The sequence below is a fragment of the Pinus tabuliformis genome, chromosome 8 (assembly GCF_031772625.1).
Source record: "Pinus tabuliformis cultivar Carrire ecotype Pingquan chromosome 8, CPIR1, whole genome shotgun sequence".
Classification (NCBI taxonomy): Eukaryota; Viridiplantae; Streptophyta; class Pinopsida; order Pinales; family Pinaceae; genus Pinus; species Pinus tabuliformis.
In genome coordinates, this window is record NC_142294.1 from 149,966,177 (window position 1) to 149,984,531 (window position 18,355).

Sequence of the window (18,355 nt, forward strand, 5' to 3'; positions counted from 1 at the left end):
ACTAGTAGTAATATGTTTAAATGTCTAGTATACTTAGCTTGGACAAAGAGACTCAGCATTTTTTGTTTTTAGATGGTCGTTAAAAACATTAGATGGCCAACAAGACCCAGTTTCCCCATTGGGGCGGGTTGAGGCCACGATGTGTATGTAGAGGTTTCAACTCGATTTAATGAATATGAATGGTCACTCCTTAGCTCACAAAAAAAAATACTAAACACTTTTGATTATAAAAACTAAGTGCAATAGAATGAATTTTAGTTTGTAGAGTTTGTTTGAACCTTAAATGGTTGGTTTTTATGGGCCAATACCAAAATCATTAAAAAAAACATTTTTAATTTTATTACACGAACTTCAACCATATATTTACATTTTAATATTTATTTAAACATTACTCAAGTTACAAAACAATTTTGTTTAACCCAATAGTTGATTAATTATATGCAGCTAATCCATTCACATCCAAGCAATAACAACATTACTCCATTCCTTCACTTGCACCGAGTGTTCAATGTGGACACCTTCGACCATGCTTCTCATCATTACTGGACACATCAGAGGTTGCAAAATAGCTCACCAGGGACCAAGTTCAGTGGAAGTTTCCTAATCTCATGGAGGAACTCAACGCAATGGAGACCATTTTTTCCTAAGGGGGGAGGAATGATCCAGGTGGATGTTGGTGGCCACCCACCTATCCCACTTGGACCCCCACAACTGTCTCTTTCAGTTTTTAAATTTGCTTAATTGTAGCACAATTTATTATTTTTAGCAGTTTTTTGGGACCTGAACTTTTAGAGCCATTTTGAGGCCCTATACCAAGTTTTTTGGGAAAACCGGGAGCAACATGGGTCCATACACTGATGTTTCTCTTCCCAGAGTTGTAGTCCTTAGATAGGTCTTTCTAACGAGGTATTGTGCGTGACAGATGGAGATCATATGCCAAAGTCACGACCCCGGGAAGTTGATATACCAAATTACCCAAAACGAGGCCCATAGTTTGGGGCTTCATCTCCTAGGTTTAGGTTTTTGGATGATTAGGGTTTTCCATTGTTTCTCAACAATAAATAGGCCTTCGAGCCTCATTGTAACACAGTTCGGAGGCATGTAGCCACCACATCTCTTCTCAGAGATAAGCTACCATCACCTTAGCTGGTTTATTTCCATTCCTATTTGTAAGCATATTTCAGTATTTTACATTAATAAAATGAAGTATTATTTCTGTTGCATCTTTATATTTATGGTTATATCTTTAATTTGTTGCGTTTCTGTTTAAATCTGGATCACGTTCTACTATTCCAACAATTCACACATACAACTTCACATTTCATTAGAGTTAATGAAATAAATGTATTGTTCCAATGCATTCTTCTAGATAGTGTTTCTTTAAATAAGTGTGAGTTGAATTACAAAGGTGTCATTATCATTCCAATAGTAATTGATTGCTATATTTATATGTTATACCTATCCAATTGCTATAAATATGAGATTTTATCATGTGTTTGGAAAAGTATTAGAACCATTAAATCTCTGCATGATTAGTCACAATGGTTCAATTCCCCAACTAATCGTTATTTCTTTATACAAGTGGTCTTCCACTTCGCCACAATGTCCCTTGAGACATGCAGAATCATTATAATTATGCTCTTTATTATTAAAGCATATTTGCACAACAACATAATACTATCACAATGTTGTAGCAACAATGTTGTACTAATATAGCAGTTGAGCAATGTCGCAACAACATAACATCACGGTGGTGTTATAACAATGTAACAATAGGGTGGTGTTACAAAAACATTGCCAAAACAATGAAATAACAAAGTGATATTGCTGCAATGGTGTTGCAACAATAAAATAATAAGGTGGTATTGCATCAATGGTTGTGCAACAAGCTTATTTCATCTTCTAAGTTATTAATTGAAATATGTTGGCATCGATTCCTTTTGTTGGAGATATCAGACACTTAATTTTACTTGAGCTAAATTAGTGAGTGGAATCATGCACGACAACCCTGATATCATCATCAAAAGGGAACTCCACAATTGCATGCATGAGTTATACTAATATCCACTTGCATGAGATAGTTAACTAATGACTACAAGGCCAATTAACTAGGATGCTCTCCACTTCCATGAAACAGATAACAAATGACTACAAGGCCAATTAACTAGGATGATTTCCACTTGCATGAGACACTTAACTCACAATGCATGGCCAGTTAACTAGGAGATATGTCAGGTTTTTTTTACTACAGTTTCACATATCTCCATATTCACTACTCGACTCACTACTATATTAGTTTAACCATGTAGAAGATATTGCATTGAATCATATTCTCTCATAATTTTCTTCTTTTGTGAATGAATAGGAATCATTAATTCTTTTCTCTATCAATTTTCTTTCTTCTTTCTTTACAATTTTTTTCATTGTTTCTAGCTAAATCCAATCTACACAAGTTCAATGACAATTTCACACATTTGGCCTAAAAATAGTCTTATATCCTAGACACAAATACTATGTACTTACTAACCAATAAACCTACTATATAATGTTGTTAAATACATTATTATTATTATTATTATTATTATAATATTATATAAATCATAAAAAAACTACCTCTTAATTTTTGACGTTATACTCATCAAACAACTTCGCTACTAAGATATCACTAGTTCAATTCGCTAGACACCCTTGGGTCAATCTTCGTGGTTGAGTCGATAGGAAGTGAATTTGTTCATTTCGCTCCACACCCTTGGGTCAATCTTCGACACCCTTGGCGTTAATTTTCGTGGTTGAATCAATAGGAAGTGATCCCTTTGGGTAGATCTGTGTGGTACAAATATTAGATAAGTAACAAAAAAACAAAAACATTATACTTGTCAAAATAACTAGACATTCTTACTTTATTAAAAAAAAGAAAATTACAAATAATATAAAGTTCAAAATAAATAATATATATTAATTAAAAACACTAATAATTGTTGTTTTGTTTTTTAGTGCGTATTATAATAGAGATCTTCTAATGTCCGTTAAACATGGTTAAAATCAATAAAATAAAATAAATCATAAGTATAATTATTAATAAAATATTTTGATTAGATAAAATTATATAGAAATAAAAATAAAAAGTAAATTAATAATTAAATTAGATTAGATTTGCTTGAATTTAGACTTTTGTGATTCATACTCATTTTGATAAATTCTTTCGGGTTAATCACATCATGAGTTTCTGGTCTACGTTTTGAACCATCTAATGTGGTTCATCATCAGGACAAAGGTGAAAAAATCAGTCAGTCTAAATGTTTAAATAGCAAGGATGCATCTGTTCCAGAGTTAGCCATTATGAAATAGCTGTTATGAATAAGGTGAAAAAAATGTTTAAATAGCAAGGATGCATCTGTTCCAGAGTTAGTCATTATGAAATAGCGGTTATGAATTCGTCGTTAAAAAATTAGTTGAAAAATTTATTATTATTTTGTTATGTTTTATTTTAATTATTGATATTTTAATTAAAATAATATTGAATTCAAAATTAGTTAGATTAATTGAATAATATAATAAGAATTGAATATTTGTAAATATATAATTAAAAATAAGTTTAATATAATTATTATTAAAAATGAATAATATTCTATTTAATAATATAAAAAGAATTGAATATTTGTAAATATATAATTAAAAATAAGTTTATTATGATTATTATTAAATATGAATAATATTCAACAATTATATTTAAATATTATTATGTTAAAAGATTGGATAATATTTTAATAGGGAAGTCAAAAAGGATATAAATTACAATATAAAAATAAAAATAAAAATAAAAATAATAAATATTAATTGTTATATTTATTAAAAAAAATTATGAAAAAAAGAGGAAATGCAACTTCTATTTAATTTCCAACCATAATTCTTCTTCAAATTAACAAGACATTTTTCAATCTCAATGATTTAACTTTAACTCCACTAAAAATAAAATAAAAAATTATCCCAAAATATTTTTTTAAAAATCAAATCTCGAGATATCACATCGCTCAATTCAATTCGATACCGATGGTGGTAAATAGAGATTCCATTCGGCGTAAAGGAGAGATATTATCTTCGATCTTGATCGCATCGTTCAATTCAATTCAATACCAATGGTAAATAGAGATTCCATTCGCAGTTCCTTTCCCAGCTGGGTTTGCTAGTAGTTTCATGTTGATTCGGACAGTATGCACCAGCAGTATTTTAGCATTTGTAACTTCTCCAATCTTCCGGTTTCCTATGTGTACGCGGCAAACGTCAATCCTCGTTGGCGAGAGTTACGTGTCCTCGTGTTGTTTTTCCAAAGTAGCATTGACAACAACATCAGGGGCCCGACTATTCTACCTTACTTCCACATATCCATGCAACCGCTAAGAAGTTCAACTCCAGCGTCACGATGCATAGATCAAAAACCAACCGTATCAAGGAGCACTCAAGGAGCGACCCGTGTCATCAACGTCAACTTCAAGATCGAAACTCTTACGGAGAATCCAAGACCCAACTCATACGGAGGATCCAATACCCACTTTGGTCTTTTGATTCTCCTGGTGGAAGAGGTAAACGAGGTGTGAAATCCGCTTATAAAATGCTGCGCGACAGCGAAACCAAACCCATTCCCTCAAACACAAGCGGCTCCGCTGAGTGGTTGGTATCTTTTTCCCCAACTTACGACTGCGCGCCTCGGTATTTCACTCCTTTGAATTTTAATTATCAGTGTTGTTAATTTCAATGGCCGCCTTTTCCTCTTCTTCGAAGACCAAAGAGAATGGAGTTGAAGTGGTAGATAAAAGATGCAGTTCGAGCTTCGAAACGGTGAAACACCTAAGTGAAGTGGGCGTGAAGGAACTTCCCAGTAGATTTATTTTGCCTGATACCAAGCGTCCAAACGCCAATACAGTCGTAAGCACTGCACAACAATATGATCTCCCTGTTATCCACATTTCTAGTTTGGAGGGTCCTCACCGTCTCCAAGTTGTCTCCGCCATTGGCCGAGCCTGCCAAGAAACCGGTTTTTTTCAGGTATAGTTATTTTCTTACTCGCATAAATCATTTCAAGCCTGGTAGAATGGACTTGTGATACGAAGAATTAATTTGCAGGTGATTAACCACGGTGTGGAGGAATCCTTGATAAGTGAAGTGATGAGAGTGGCCGCTGAGTTCTTCGAGCTGCCCGTGGAAGAAAGGAACAAATTTGTTTCAGAGGACATGATGAAGGCAGTGAGATACGGCACCAGTTTCAATCATCTGAAAGATGGAGTGTTCTGCTGGAGAGATTTTCTGAAGCACGATTGTCATCCCCTCGACAAAATGTTTCCACTATGGCCTTCAAATCCCTCTGATTATCGGTGAGTCTCTTTGAAAATTGAACAAGTCATCCTATGAATGAAGTTGATAGTATGTACTGATTCTGATGAGCATGATAACCTGCAGGAGCGTGATGTCAACATACAGCCAAAAGGTGAGGTGGTTAAGTTTGAGGATAATGAGCGCAATAGTGGAGAGCCTGGGATTGCCCCACAACAAATATATTGTAGAAAATGGTTTTCGTGACGAGGGCAGCCAACTCATGGTTCTGAATTACTATCCTGCTTGTCCCGAACCCGAGCTTACCTTAGGCATACCACCGCATTCAGATTATGGCTGCATTACCATTCTTTCCCAGGATTCTGTTGGAGGCTTTCAGTTACTGCACGATGGCCAATGGAAGGCAGTACGACCATTGCCCAACTCCTTCATGGTAAACATCGGTGATCACATAGAGGTACTCACTGAGTCACTACTTATGTTTCTCCATTGCTTAGTACACCAATTACTTTATAATGTTCTGATACAATGTATTATTGCATGATCCATTCAGGTTCTGAGCAATGGAAGATTCAAGAGCGTGGTGCATCGAGCAGTGGTGAACTCAGAGAAATCCCGTATTTCGGTGGCGTCTTTGATGAGTATGCCTTTCGAAGCAAAAGTTGGTCCCGCGGCCGAACTCGTTGATAAAAACCACCCAGCACTTTACCGGGAGACGAACTTCGCGGAGTTTATGAATCTGCTGGCTTCCAAGGAGTACAAAGCAAGGGCATTCCTAGATTCCGTAACACTTCAAAGCCAAGACACACCAAATTAGTCACAGCACCAACTGATCACAACCTTTCACCCAAATTTTCTCGTTCAAGTTTCTTTCCTTGTATCAATCACACGAGTACGGACATAGGACTAAACCATCTACATCAATCAGATATCTGCAACTTTCGTTACAATGTATTTGGCATTCTGAGTCCATCAACTGCATTCTAGAATTGCTTTTGTTTCTAAAATACCCTCTAGGTAGCTATCAGATATCGACATCTTTTTCAGAGTCAGATATTACTTTCAATGATATCGAGTGCATTCCAGAACTTCTTTGGTTTCTTAATTTAGACAAGTTTCTTTAGCTTTACTAGAAGGTTGAATATAGGACCAAACCCTCCATATCAATCATATATCGGCATCTTTCGTTACAATGTATTTGGCAGTCTCAGTCAGATATTACTTTCAATCATATCGAGTGCAATCTATAATTGCCTTTGTTTCTTATTTAGAAAAGAACCCTCTAGCTATCAGATATCGACATCTTCTTCAGTCAGATATTACTTTCAATGATATCAAGTGCACTCTAGAACTGCTTTTGTTTCTTATTTTAGACAAAGTTTCTTTAGCTTTACTAAAAGGTTGAATATTTAGTATTGGTGGAGGGGTGAAAGACTCATGATTTGCACTTCATATATTTCGTTACATGAAAAGAGTTGATATAATTATGGTTGATATAATTATGAGATATGAGTTTTAGTTTAGAGAATTTGTTTATTACTTATATGTGGATGGTTTTGTAATTTATAGAGCTCTATTATGATAGTTTAAGTGATTAGTTTATTATATTTGAAGCGAAGAAATAATATTATTATTATTATTAGTTAGATGTAGTATTCCAATTTTAGTAATGACATAAATTTTACTTTTATAGATATTTTTATCTCTAAAATATGAAGTTATATATTACTAAAATTTTACAATAATAAATTTAGCAATCACTCAAAAGGTAGAAATGATGTATTTATAAATTTTTTGTGTTTATAGATAATTATTCAAATATTTAAAACTTTTACATGTAAATTTTTAAATCTCATTGCAATACATTATAATTTAATTTTTATTTTTAAAATAAAAATTTTAAAGGCTCAAAAACAATATACATATATTAAAAAATATGAAATAACTTGTCTTAATTTTGAAAATTTTAAATTGAATAATATAATTATTCTAATAATAATTATAATACTACATAAATTTTAAAATAAAAAGTATATTAATTGTTAATATTAAGAAATTTATATAAATAAATATTTTTAAAATATTATTTTATATTTTTCAAAAGTATTTATTGATATTAAAAAATAAAGTAAAAAATTATAATTATATATATTAATTACTTTTTTCATAAAGGAAAAAGCTAAGTAGCAACACTGCATATCACACTTGTTAAATTTGTTTTCTCAAAATGTCTAAACAAAATCAAAGAAATAACACTTACCATTTTAATTAATTATGTGGAACTATCTCATTAACAACAACAACAATATTCCCTTTTCACAGTGCAACTAGTGCCATGCCATTCTTATGACTCTATGTTGATAACCACTGAAGGTATGGATTCAGGAACCACACAAACTGTATCTAGGGTGAATCTCCATTTTGGAATGCTTATGAAGTTGTAAGAACAAAAAGAATAGTTGTGGGTGCGACATATAAGGAGATCTTCATTTTTGTGCCTAGCATTGTATTCATTATTTCATACAACATCAACTTAAAGATCATGCTTATTTAAGTGATGCATAATGTTTTTGCTATCACTAATCATTTCCCTATGGCTTTTCCAATTAAATATTGCTATCAAAGCCTATGTTATTATCCCCTTATGGGGGTGATCAACTGTCAATATAGGTGTCACACGAGAGGTCATTTAGGCCTGCTCTCACTCCACACGCTCATTAACTTCTCCCTCATGCGCGATCTGGGCATTCATTACACTTGTATGAAGTATTATCATGTTCGATCTGTTGATAAATACGAGGGTTGGCTTGGGTATCAGTTCACTTTGGAAGATCGGGTGATGAATCTTGGTCGAGAGGATCAACGAGATGTGTGGGTCTAGATCCATGACGGCTCTTTAGGGTTTCGGACTTGGTTGAGAGGCACAGTGGAGGTCAATGACACTAGGGTGTGGTTTGGTTCTACCATATGATTTGTCCCTGGGACTCAGGCACTAGAACGGGTGAGGAATTGGCATGTCTCCAAGACTTCACCCGGTACAGGCTTGCACTCAACAAATAATCTCTTGGGGTCTTCAATTCTCTGTGTAGGGTAAACAATCTATATTTTTCAATTCCTCTACATGTCTTTATATTTAGAGGGTTGTCTCTCTAGTGGTTTGTGGTTGCGCAATTGTTTGTTCTTCGTGAGCACTACTTGGTGTTTATTGGTGTGAGGGTGTCTCTCGGCTAATTGGAGGGTGGTTTGTGTGTTCTTCATTGATTAGTTGTCATTGTGTTGTCTGTGTTTGTGGGTGTTTCAGAACTATATGAAGATAAACTATTATCACTTGAAAAAAATTAGATGTGAAGAATTTGTTCATGTTCCAAAGAGTATAGAATGAAGTTAAATGGTAAATCCATGAAAATATTTTTCTGAGATATGTAGATGGTGAGTTTGCTTACTATCTACGTGATCCAATTAAACATAAAATTGTAGAAGTAGGATGTTATATTTAATAAATTAGAGGTATATGAAGGGTTTATAGATGATATGGATGTTAAAAGAATTGTTGAAAGATTTGCTAGAATATTAGGAAGATATCCCACTATTGCAAGAAATTTGGAATCCGCTTCAATAACATGATGGAGAACAAGTGGAAAAATATGGACAACAACAAGAGGAAACCTTGTAGCAGTCATTACAAGAGATCAAGCTAAAAAAACACCACTGCAGTTGGTTCGCATGTCTATTAGGACTCATAATACCTTACAAATGTATCCACCCTAAAAGTATATTTTTTAACTCATGAATGTAAACCTCATTTATTTTAAGAGGTTTGTATTATGGAGACTAACAAAATGTGGAAGAAACTTATGAAGGAAGAAACTAACTCATTATGGTAAACAAAAATTGGGAGTTAGTAATGCTTACAAAAGGAAAAATATTCTATACAAACCAAATGCATATACAAAATTAAACATGAAGGTAACAGGAAAAAGGAAATCTACAATGAAAGGCTAGTTGTGAAGAGATTTTCCCCAAAATAAGGTATTGAGTTTACTTAAATTTTCTCACCTATTGTTAAGATGTTATCAATTTCATTTATTTTTGGTCTTCTTATTGTTTTAGATTTGGAACGTGAATGTTCAATTAGATGTAAAGACAACCTTCCTTCATTGAAAATTGAAGGATGAGATTTATATGGAGCAACTAGAAGTTTTTAGTGTGAAAGGTAAAGTGTCCATCTTCCCTATGTTCAAGGATCCATAGATAAAATTGCTCGGATCCTCAAGAGGTATGATATACCCTCAACCTTTAGGCCCCTCAACACCATTCGTAAATCCCTCCGATCAGTGAAAGATACTGTTGACCCTAAGGACATGAAGGGTGTCCACCTGATCCCTTGTTCTTGTGGAACCCCCTATATCGGGGAAACAGGGCGCTCCATCCATCAGAGGATCAACAAACATGGAGCTGACCTAAGACATGGGAGAACCAAGTCTTAAGCGTTAGCAGAGCATGTGGAAAAGACCAAGCATCAGGTTTGTATAAAGGAGGCCAAGGTTGTTGCCAAAGTTTCTCATTTCCATCATCGTAAATTCAGGGAAGCTATTGAGATTGAAAGAAGGCGTAACAATCTCAATAGAGATGACGGCTTGAAAATTAGTAGCTGTTGGATCCCTGCCCTGTCATCTTAGTCTTTCTCCTCCCCCCCCCCATTATCTTTTTGCTAGCTTTCTGTATTCCCCCTGGAGCCTTCCTTCCTCCTTGCGTTTATCCGTTTTGCTCTGTGGTTTTTATTGGTCTTTTTCCTGTCCTTTTTTTTTTTGTCGTTCTTTCTATTATATATATATATATATATACATATATATATTTATTATTATTATTAATTTTTATTTTTTTTATTATCTATATATATATATGAACTATAGTATGAAGAGCGACGCCATGGAAACGATCTGCGAATGCAACTCCTACGGCGGCTTTGCCCTGTTCCATTACCGCTCTGTGGGTTTCAAGCATATTGAACAAACTCTGGAAGCCACGAGCGCAGATCTGGTAGGAGTAAACCCGTTTCTTGCTGAAGGCTGCGCCGTCAATGCGAAGGCCTCTGATTTCTCTGAACAAAAATTGAGCGGATTTGAACTGACGACATGCAAAGGATATGATCCCCTGGCCATAATCCGCTGCTGCAAGATAACTCTGAGGGTCAAGGCTAGATTTATCATACGAGGGGGCGGTTTTCAAATAATCCATGGACTGGATCCTGCGCAGGGAGCACTGGAAAAGAAGCCCGTTGGGAATAGAACTCAATCCGGGGGCGGAAAATCGTATGAGATCGGCCTGATCTTCACAGGAACCGTCAGTTTGATAAAGTTCAGGCTTATCCCTACCCAGCCGCCTCCTGCATGCAAACTGCTCACAAATGCATGGCCTCAACCCTGCAGATCCAGGCCGGAACTATCAGTTAAGAGCAAGTTTAAAGACTACCAAGTACCCAGGAGGCAGATTGGAGGACACCCGCATCGATTCATCAGAGGGCGTGCAGACCGCGAAGTGCAGAGCAGAGATCGTTCCAACAGGAGCCCAGATCTGGCAGATTGCTTACCAGATCGGGCCAAATATTGCAGATCTGGGGTGGATCTAACCGATCTGCCCGGTTTCAGGCAGAAGATAGGTGAAAACCTGCCAGATTCAGACATCTCCGTAAAACTGGACTCAGACAAGGAAGACTCAGCGGATCTGAGGCAAATTTTTATCAGATCAACAGAAGGCAGGAATGTTTGTGTGCAGATCTGGAAATGGACGAGTGTATTGGAGATAAAAAAAGAGATCCAGGACAAACTGGGAATCCCAGTTGCATTACAAAATCTATTATTTTCAGGGCTCTGTTTACAGGATCAATACACACTCCAGCACTACGGGGTTGCAAAGGACTCAACCATCATTCTCAACCTGCGATTGCGAGGTGGATCCAAGGGGGCTTCCTCAAAATCTACAGGTACCTACCGCGACGCAGCTAAAGGAAAAGAACCTCTAAAGGGGAAAGAACCTACAGTTGCCAACGAACCCCCAGGGCAGTATATCGTGGATCAATCGCCAGAGAGCCCCTCTATCTCCTTGGATTTACCAGAGGTAAATTACATATTCTCAGATTTACAAAAAAATGCTGTTATCTGCAGATTTAACGGTTTTTGGCCTAGATCTGATGCATTACATCAATGGATCCACACGGTTTGGACAAAAAACTGCCAAATACATCTATGCTCTAAGGGTTTCTTCATAGTAACTTTCCTCCTAGAAGAAGAAAAGGAAAAAATTCTCGACCAAGGGCCATGGTTCTGGGGCAGTGCTGGACTTTTTGTCACTCCATGGTTCCCGGAGTTTGATGCCAACACTATGGTGGTATCAAGGATGCCAGTATGGGTTCGGCTGCATAACCTCCCGATACATTTCTGGCATTCCAAGGCCTTAACAGCTATTGGGAATACACTCGGGAAAATATTAAAGATTGATACAACAAGACACTATAAGGGAATCTTTACTTTTGCTAGAATATGTGTCGAGGTAGATCTCAGCCAAGGATTACCTGGAAGTATATTTCTGAACTTCAACAATTTACAGTGGGAACAATCCTTGGACTATGAGAATACAGCTTTCAGATGCAGGGGTTGCCAACAAACAGGTCACCTGTACAATGCATGCAAAAGTCCCAACAAGAGCAAGCCACAACAAAGGAAGCCCAAAGGATGGCAGAATATAGATGACATCGTAAGGAAGAGAGCTGCTGAAAAGAAAGCCCCTCCGACATCAGAAGACGAAGAAACAGAAGCCGAAGAGGAAGATATCATCATAGAGGAAGCTGAAACAGAGAATCAGAAGGAAACCACATTAGACAACAAGGCTCCACAGCATCACCCAAACCAGGCAGAGAGGATAAACGATGATCAGAATATGGGAGGGATAAAACGGCACCACCAATCAGATACATCAGACTCAGACAAGGAATCAGGCTCGCAGAAAGCTGAAACACAGTTAGTCATAGCCTCGATCGAGCCCACCCAAGGAGAGTGGCGCAAGGTCGAAAAGAAAAAAGGAAGAAAAACCTGAACACATATAATTTCCTTGCTTTCTCTTTTTCCTCTCTCTCTATTCTTTTCTTCCCATTATTTGCACGTTAGTTATGTAACGTTGCGTTGAATGCCATGGCACTTGTGCCCATTGGACAGCTTATGGAAATGCATCATGCATCTGCAATTGTAACTTTTCATTTTTTAAATAAAAGGTTACAGATTTTTCCACTGGAAAAAAAAAAATAATATATATATATATATATATATATATATATATATATATATATATATATATATATATATATATATATATATATATATATATATAGATTGATTTTTTTCAACTATTTTTTACCTTTACTAGTCGCGTTATTAATTATTTTTCCTAGTTTTAGTTTTATATTATTTATTGATTTTTTATTGTCTTGTTTTTATTATTTTTATCTTTATTTATTTATTTTATTTATTTATTTATTTTATTTTACTTTATTTTTTCTTTTAATCTTATTATTCATTTACTTTATTTTTACTTTTATTTTTAATTAATTTTTAAACTAATGTTTACCTTTATTTACTATGTTCTTTATTATAGTTTTATATATTTTTATTTTTATTTATTTATTTGTTTTTCCTCTTTTATTTTTTATTATTAATTTTTGGCTTTTCAACTAGTTTTTACCGTTCATTTATTTTATTTTTTCCTATTTTTATTCATTTATTTATTTTTAACTTATTTTTTCGTTCTAATTCTAACTAACTATTATCCTATAAAGTACCCTATGTATATTGTTATTATAATATCTCTTATAACTTTTAATTTTTAATTATTAAACCTTTTAACTAACTATTAACATTAGCACCTATTAAATTATTTAATTTATATCATTGTTTTTATATATTTTAAAAGGAATGGTCACCGAATATAACTTTATTATAAAAATGACTTTTTGACTCTGGTCCCAAAGTCAAAATTAGCCGTTGGTCAAGATAGCCGTTGGGGGCTCTGCTTAGTATATTTAACTTGCATAGCTGGATCTGTTTCTTCAACTTGTCTTGACAATGAACCACACTAGTTGGTTCGAAACGCGTCGACAAAGGTCTTTCATCATGTGATTTATGCCGAAGTTCTTCTTACAAGAAACAACTTTGTATGTTAAATAAGATCCTCTATGCAATAATATAAGAACCCCACTGATGGTACAAAAAAATTGATTCATTTATGTGGGAGCATGTTTTTAAAAGACTAAAGGTTGACCATTGTGTCTGCATTAGGAGTTATGACCAAGAATAGTATATTATACTACTCTTATATGTGGATAACATGCTAATTGTTTGACATAATAAGAAAATGGTATATAATTTGAAAAAAAATATTTGAAAAATTAATTTGCAATGCATGACTTGGATCCAACAAAATAAATATTGGGCATAAGGATCATATATGATAGAAAGAAAGAAAATATTGTGGTTGTCACAATAAAAAATTATTGAGAAGGTGTTATGCAGGTTCAACATGAAGGATACCTAATCATTTTTCACACCCCTAGGATCCCACTTCAAAATCATTGTTGACTTGTACCATATGATGAGAATAAAAAGGATGAAACTAATAAAATCTCTTATGATCTCCTCTTTGAAAGCTAGATTTATGCAGTGGCATGTACCTAACCAAATATTGCACATATAATGAGAGTAGTTAGCAGATTCCTTACAGATCTAGACAAACAACATTAGCAATCAATAGAGTGGATTTTAATATATCTCAATGGTACTAGTCATTATTGTTTATTTTTTGGTAATAAGAACGTCAATTGAAGGTTATATTTATGAAAATATGGCTACATACATGAACACTATAAACTACACCACTAATTATTTATATACTTTTGCAAATACAACAGTTTCTTGGGTGTCTAGAATATGAAAACTACTTCATCTCTCTATAAAAAAGACAATTTATAGATTCCATGGGAGCCTACAAAGAGATGTTTTTGTATGAAATAATTCTTAGGAGGGTTGAGTGTTTTGGATGGAACCTCCTCAATGGAGGATTCTGGCCCCAAAAATTAATCCATGGAAGAGATTGGAGAACATGGATACCACTCATCTCTCCGAGTCTACTAATCCACAGATTATGAATTATATATGTTTCTTATTCAAGCTATCCAAATTATTGGCCTTGCTTATTCCCTTACTACTATAAATTTTCTATTGTTCCCTATTTTTTCTTAGATGTTGTAGGATATCCCACCTTTAACCAATTGTTATTTTTTCTCTACAAAGTGGCATCCATTTTCCATCATTTTTGGATGTAAAAAATCATGTCACATGCACTCAGTCATGTAAATTCGCATTCTACAACATAAACATAATCAACATGGATGACAAACCTAATTTTTCCTCTCCTGGTGATCCTCATACTAGACTTCTCTTGAATCCAACCCATTGAAAATGGCTTCACAAGATCATGAGTTTCTAGACCAAGATTATATACTATGGACTTAAGAATAGTAGTATGTTGTTAACCCTTGTCCATGAAATAATTTCTCATTCAATCCTTCACTTGAACTTTGACTTGGAATATGTACTCATGTCTCCACTTGTCATTCATCGTGTTAACCAAGAAACTATATTTTCTCAAGGATAGTTAATTTGTTACTCACTCAAATCATTTGAACACTAGTAGAATGGAATTATTATGCAAGAAGCTAATTTCTTAAAATTATTATACAATTGATTAACATGGTGTGGAGGAATCGTTGATAAGTGAAGTGATGAGATTGGTATGTGATTTCATCGAGACACCCAGGAAAGAGACAAGTTTATTTATGAAGACATGATAAATGTAGTGAGATATGGTACAAACTTTAATCATTCAAGAGATTGATTGCTTTGATGGAGATATTTCCTAAAGTACTATTGTCATCCCATCAACAAAATGTTTCCACTCTAGCCTTCAAATCCTTCTAATTATTTGTGAGTCTTTATGAAAATTGATCAACTCATCCTATGAATTAATTTGATACTATGTTCTAATTCATATGAGTATAATACAATTGCATCTTTGTAGTGTCAACATACAACAAAATTTTAAGGTGGTTGACTATTAGGATAATGAATGGAATAATGGAGAGCTGAGGATAGCCCCATAACAAATATATTGTAGAAAATTGTTTTAGTGACAATGGGACAAACTTATGATTCTCAATCACTATTTTGCTTGTCGAGAACCCCAGCTTGCCTTAACCATAAGCATATATAGATTATGACTACAATACCATTCTTGTTGCAATGTCTTAATTACTCTTATTTTTCATGTTGTTTACATGTGTTGCATCTGGAGTAAAAATCTATTAATGAGATTAGCATGCATGTAAGAGTTAAAATTAATGTGGATGTTATTAACTTATCAAAATCCCTCTAATTGATTTGTCCATAGGATTGTTTGTCTATTTATTCTTCTATTCTCAAGAAATTCATGCAATTAAAATTCCTAAAGCAACAACCATATTGTTCAATATTACGTGTGATTTATTTGTGTGTATTTAGCTAATGTTGTAGTTTTTTCCCTCCTCATTCCATTAGAGTGGTATTAGAACCTGGAATTCAACAATTTCAAAGCCAAATCAGATAAATAAATTGATAGATCCACTCCCATCAATGACCCGGTTGATGTTTCCTAAAAGAAAATCAATTTTCTAGTGTGTGATGGGATAGGGGAGGAAGGCAGACTTGATCACACAAAGTATCTCACAAGAATGACACACACAACATAATAGAATTGTGGTTCTCTAACTCAAATTCATTGACTTCCTCAAGGAGAAACAATTAAATAGACTAAAAATCTCATAGAGAATTCTCTAGGAAGATATTTAGAATGATAATTATGGCTATGCTAATTTTAGCTCTCACTTGTATGATTAACTTTTCTGAAATTTACACTCTACTAGAAACTACCAACTAACTAGAAGTAATAACAAATTCCAACACTTTCCCTTGTTTATAAACACTACTACCTGCCAGTCTAAATGTTAGATAAGCTTACAACACTTAGGATCAAGTAAAGAAAATTGTTTTAGGTTTACATCCTAATGTAGGTTGTTTTTCTTTTCTTTTTCTTTTTCTTTTGCTCCATTTTTTTTTATTTTACATACTTCTTCTTGGCTTTTATATTTAATCTAATATTTTTCTTGAATATTTCTTTATCTTCGATGCTATATTCATCTAGTTATTTTTTTGTATCTACTTATACCTCAATTGTTGTTAATTGAACTTTTCTATCAATTTTGTAAGATAAAAAGTAAAATCTTTGACTTCTCTCATCTCCTCCGCTACCATCATGTATTCATCAACAACTGTGATGTTTTTTGTCATTTATTTTGTTACTTCTTCTATTTTAGTTATGATAACTTTTACATATCCACTTTCATCTTTATCATACTTAGGATTTTCAAGCCAATCTTTAAAGAAAGCTAATTCATCCTCATAATCAAAGTCACTTTTCACTACGACGTTCTTCTCTCTTGTCATTGTTGCTACAAAGGTGGTCCAATTTCATCATCATTTTTTATTTAGTTTTTTCACCACGTTCAAATTTTGGATCTTGTACGTAATCATTTTTTTCTTTGCAATTTTTTCAACATTTTTTTTTTATAGTTTTCAAGACAATTGCACTATTCATGTCTTGTATATATTTTATGCTTTAGCACCCTCTTCCACATCTCCTATTATAGAATTTTTTCATCAATTGTAGCACTCTCTGGCTCATATTTTTGTTGATAAATATTGCTCTTCTTTGCTCTTTTTTCGTAACATGTTTTCCCCACATAACAAAAAAAAACATTCTACTATCCTAATTACCATGCAATAAGGATTCACCTAATATATGAAAATGACTTAATAATTTTATCTCATCAATCCCAATGCATGTACCCGAATGTTTTACCAACATATAGAAATATTTGTATTAATCAAAAATTGGTACCAAGTTGAAACATCTGAGTGTTCGACATATACATAAGTGTTGTCTAGGTTACATTTGCGTTCAGTTATATGTGTTCATAATTACGAGCAACTTGGTTAAATAATGTTGGAAACACTATCAATATTAATGGCTACAATTGAATAAACGAACTAATTGATTGCTATTTGTTCTCATTTTTTTTGCCCTTCTACTACAATAACTTAGAGTCTTTCCAAACCCTAGTTCGATTACCTTTGCATAGCTCCATTTTTATCTTACTCAGGTCTTTATCCGATGACGCTGGGATTTCCAAGATGGTTTAGGTAACTACCACCCCTTTCTAGCCCGAGTTGTGGTCATTTGCACTGTGCTTGGTGAGTAGGAAGATCTTTGCTACAAACCCTTATAGCTTAGGTTTCCATCTTAATCATCAGGTAGTTTATTGCAACTCTTTTATCTTAACTATCCAACCAATTTACACATTTTTGGTATAACATTTTATTTTCGAGCTAAAGGTTTACAGAATTATTCCTAGGGTTTCGCAAATGAGTTGAGATTATGACAACAATGGGTTTCTCAGGTGCACTTGCTGCCCAATAATCCTTACAAAGGTGAGAAAGGTAAATTATATGGTTCTTTACGGCACTGTGTGCATTATGGTTACCTTGAACTAACTATTGTTTTAGCCCTTTTGTGGCAGGTCAGCTGCCACGATGACGGATTTTCCCCGGGCTCATTATGATATCATGTTCAAACTCTCGTACTCCTATTGTTTTATCCATTTTATTTTATTATTGTTGGTTTCACGTTATTTACATGTGGTGTATTTCTCAACAGGAGGTTAAACTGGTTGGTTTCCAAACCTCGTTTTGGTCTCTTCCTCTAATCTCGGAGCATTTGGAAGTAGGGTCGAATGAATGAACCCTACACATTTTATTTTTTGGGGTTTCACAAATTTTATGACATCTTCACATCAGTTTCTTGAGTTGGTTCCAACAATTGTTTTCTT

At 34.1% G+C, this 18,355-nt stretch overlaps 1 protein-coding gene across 1 annotated transcript; it reads left to right on the plus strand.

The window, feature by feature from the left end:
* Positions 1-4,752: 4,752 nt before the first annotated feature.
* LOC149234568 (putative 2-oxoglutarate-dependent dioxygenase SLC1) lies at positions 4,753-6,594 on the plus strand. The gene is made up of 4 exons (XM_089368314.1): positions 4,753-5,043; positions 5,122-5,369; positions 5,455-5,785; positions 5,882-6,594. The coding sequence occupies exons 1-4, from the start codon at positions 4,753-4,755 to the stop codon at positions 6,143-6,145; spliced, it is 1,134 nt and encodes a 377-aa protein (XP_089224440.1). The 3' UTR covers positions 6,146-6,594.
* The last annotated feature ends 11,761 nt before the right edge of the window (positions 6,595-18,355 follow it).

Bases quoted from the DNA above. Each gene is read 5' to 3' on its own strand.
- LOC149234568 (XM_089368314.1), top strand. From the start codon at position 4,753: ATGGCCGCCTTTTCCTCTTCTTCGAAGACCAAAGAGAATGGAGTTGAA. The intron at 5,044-5,121 runs GTATAGTTATTT...ATTAATTTGCAG, and splicing joins AAGAAACCGGTTTTTTTCAG to GTGATTAACCACGGTGTGGA. The intron at 5,786-5,881 runs GTACTCACTGAG...TGATCCATTCAG, and splicing joins ACATCGGTGATCACATAGAG to GTTCTGAGCAATGGAAGATT.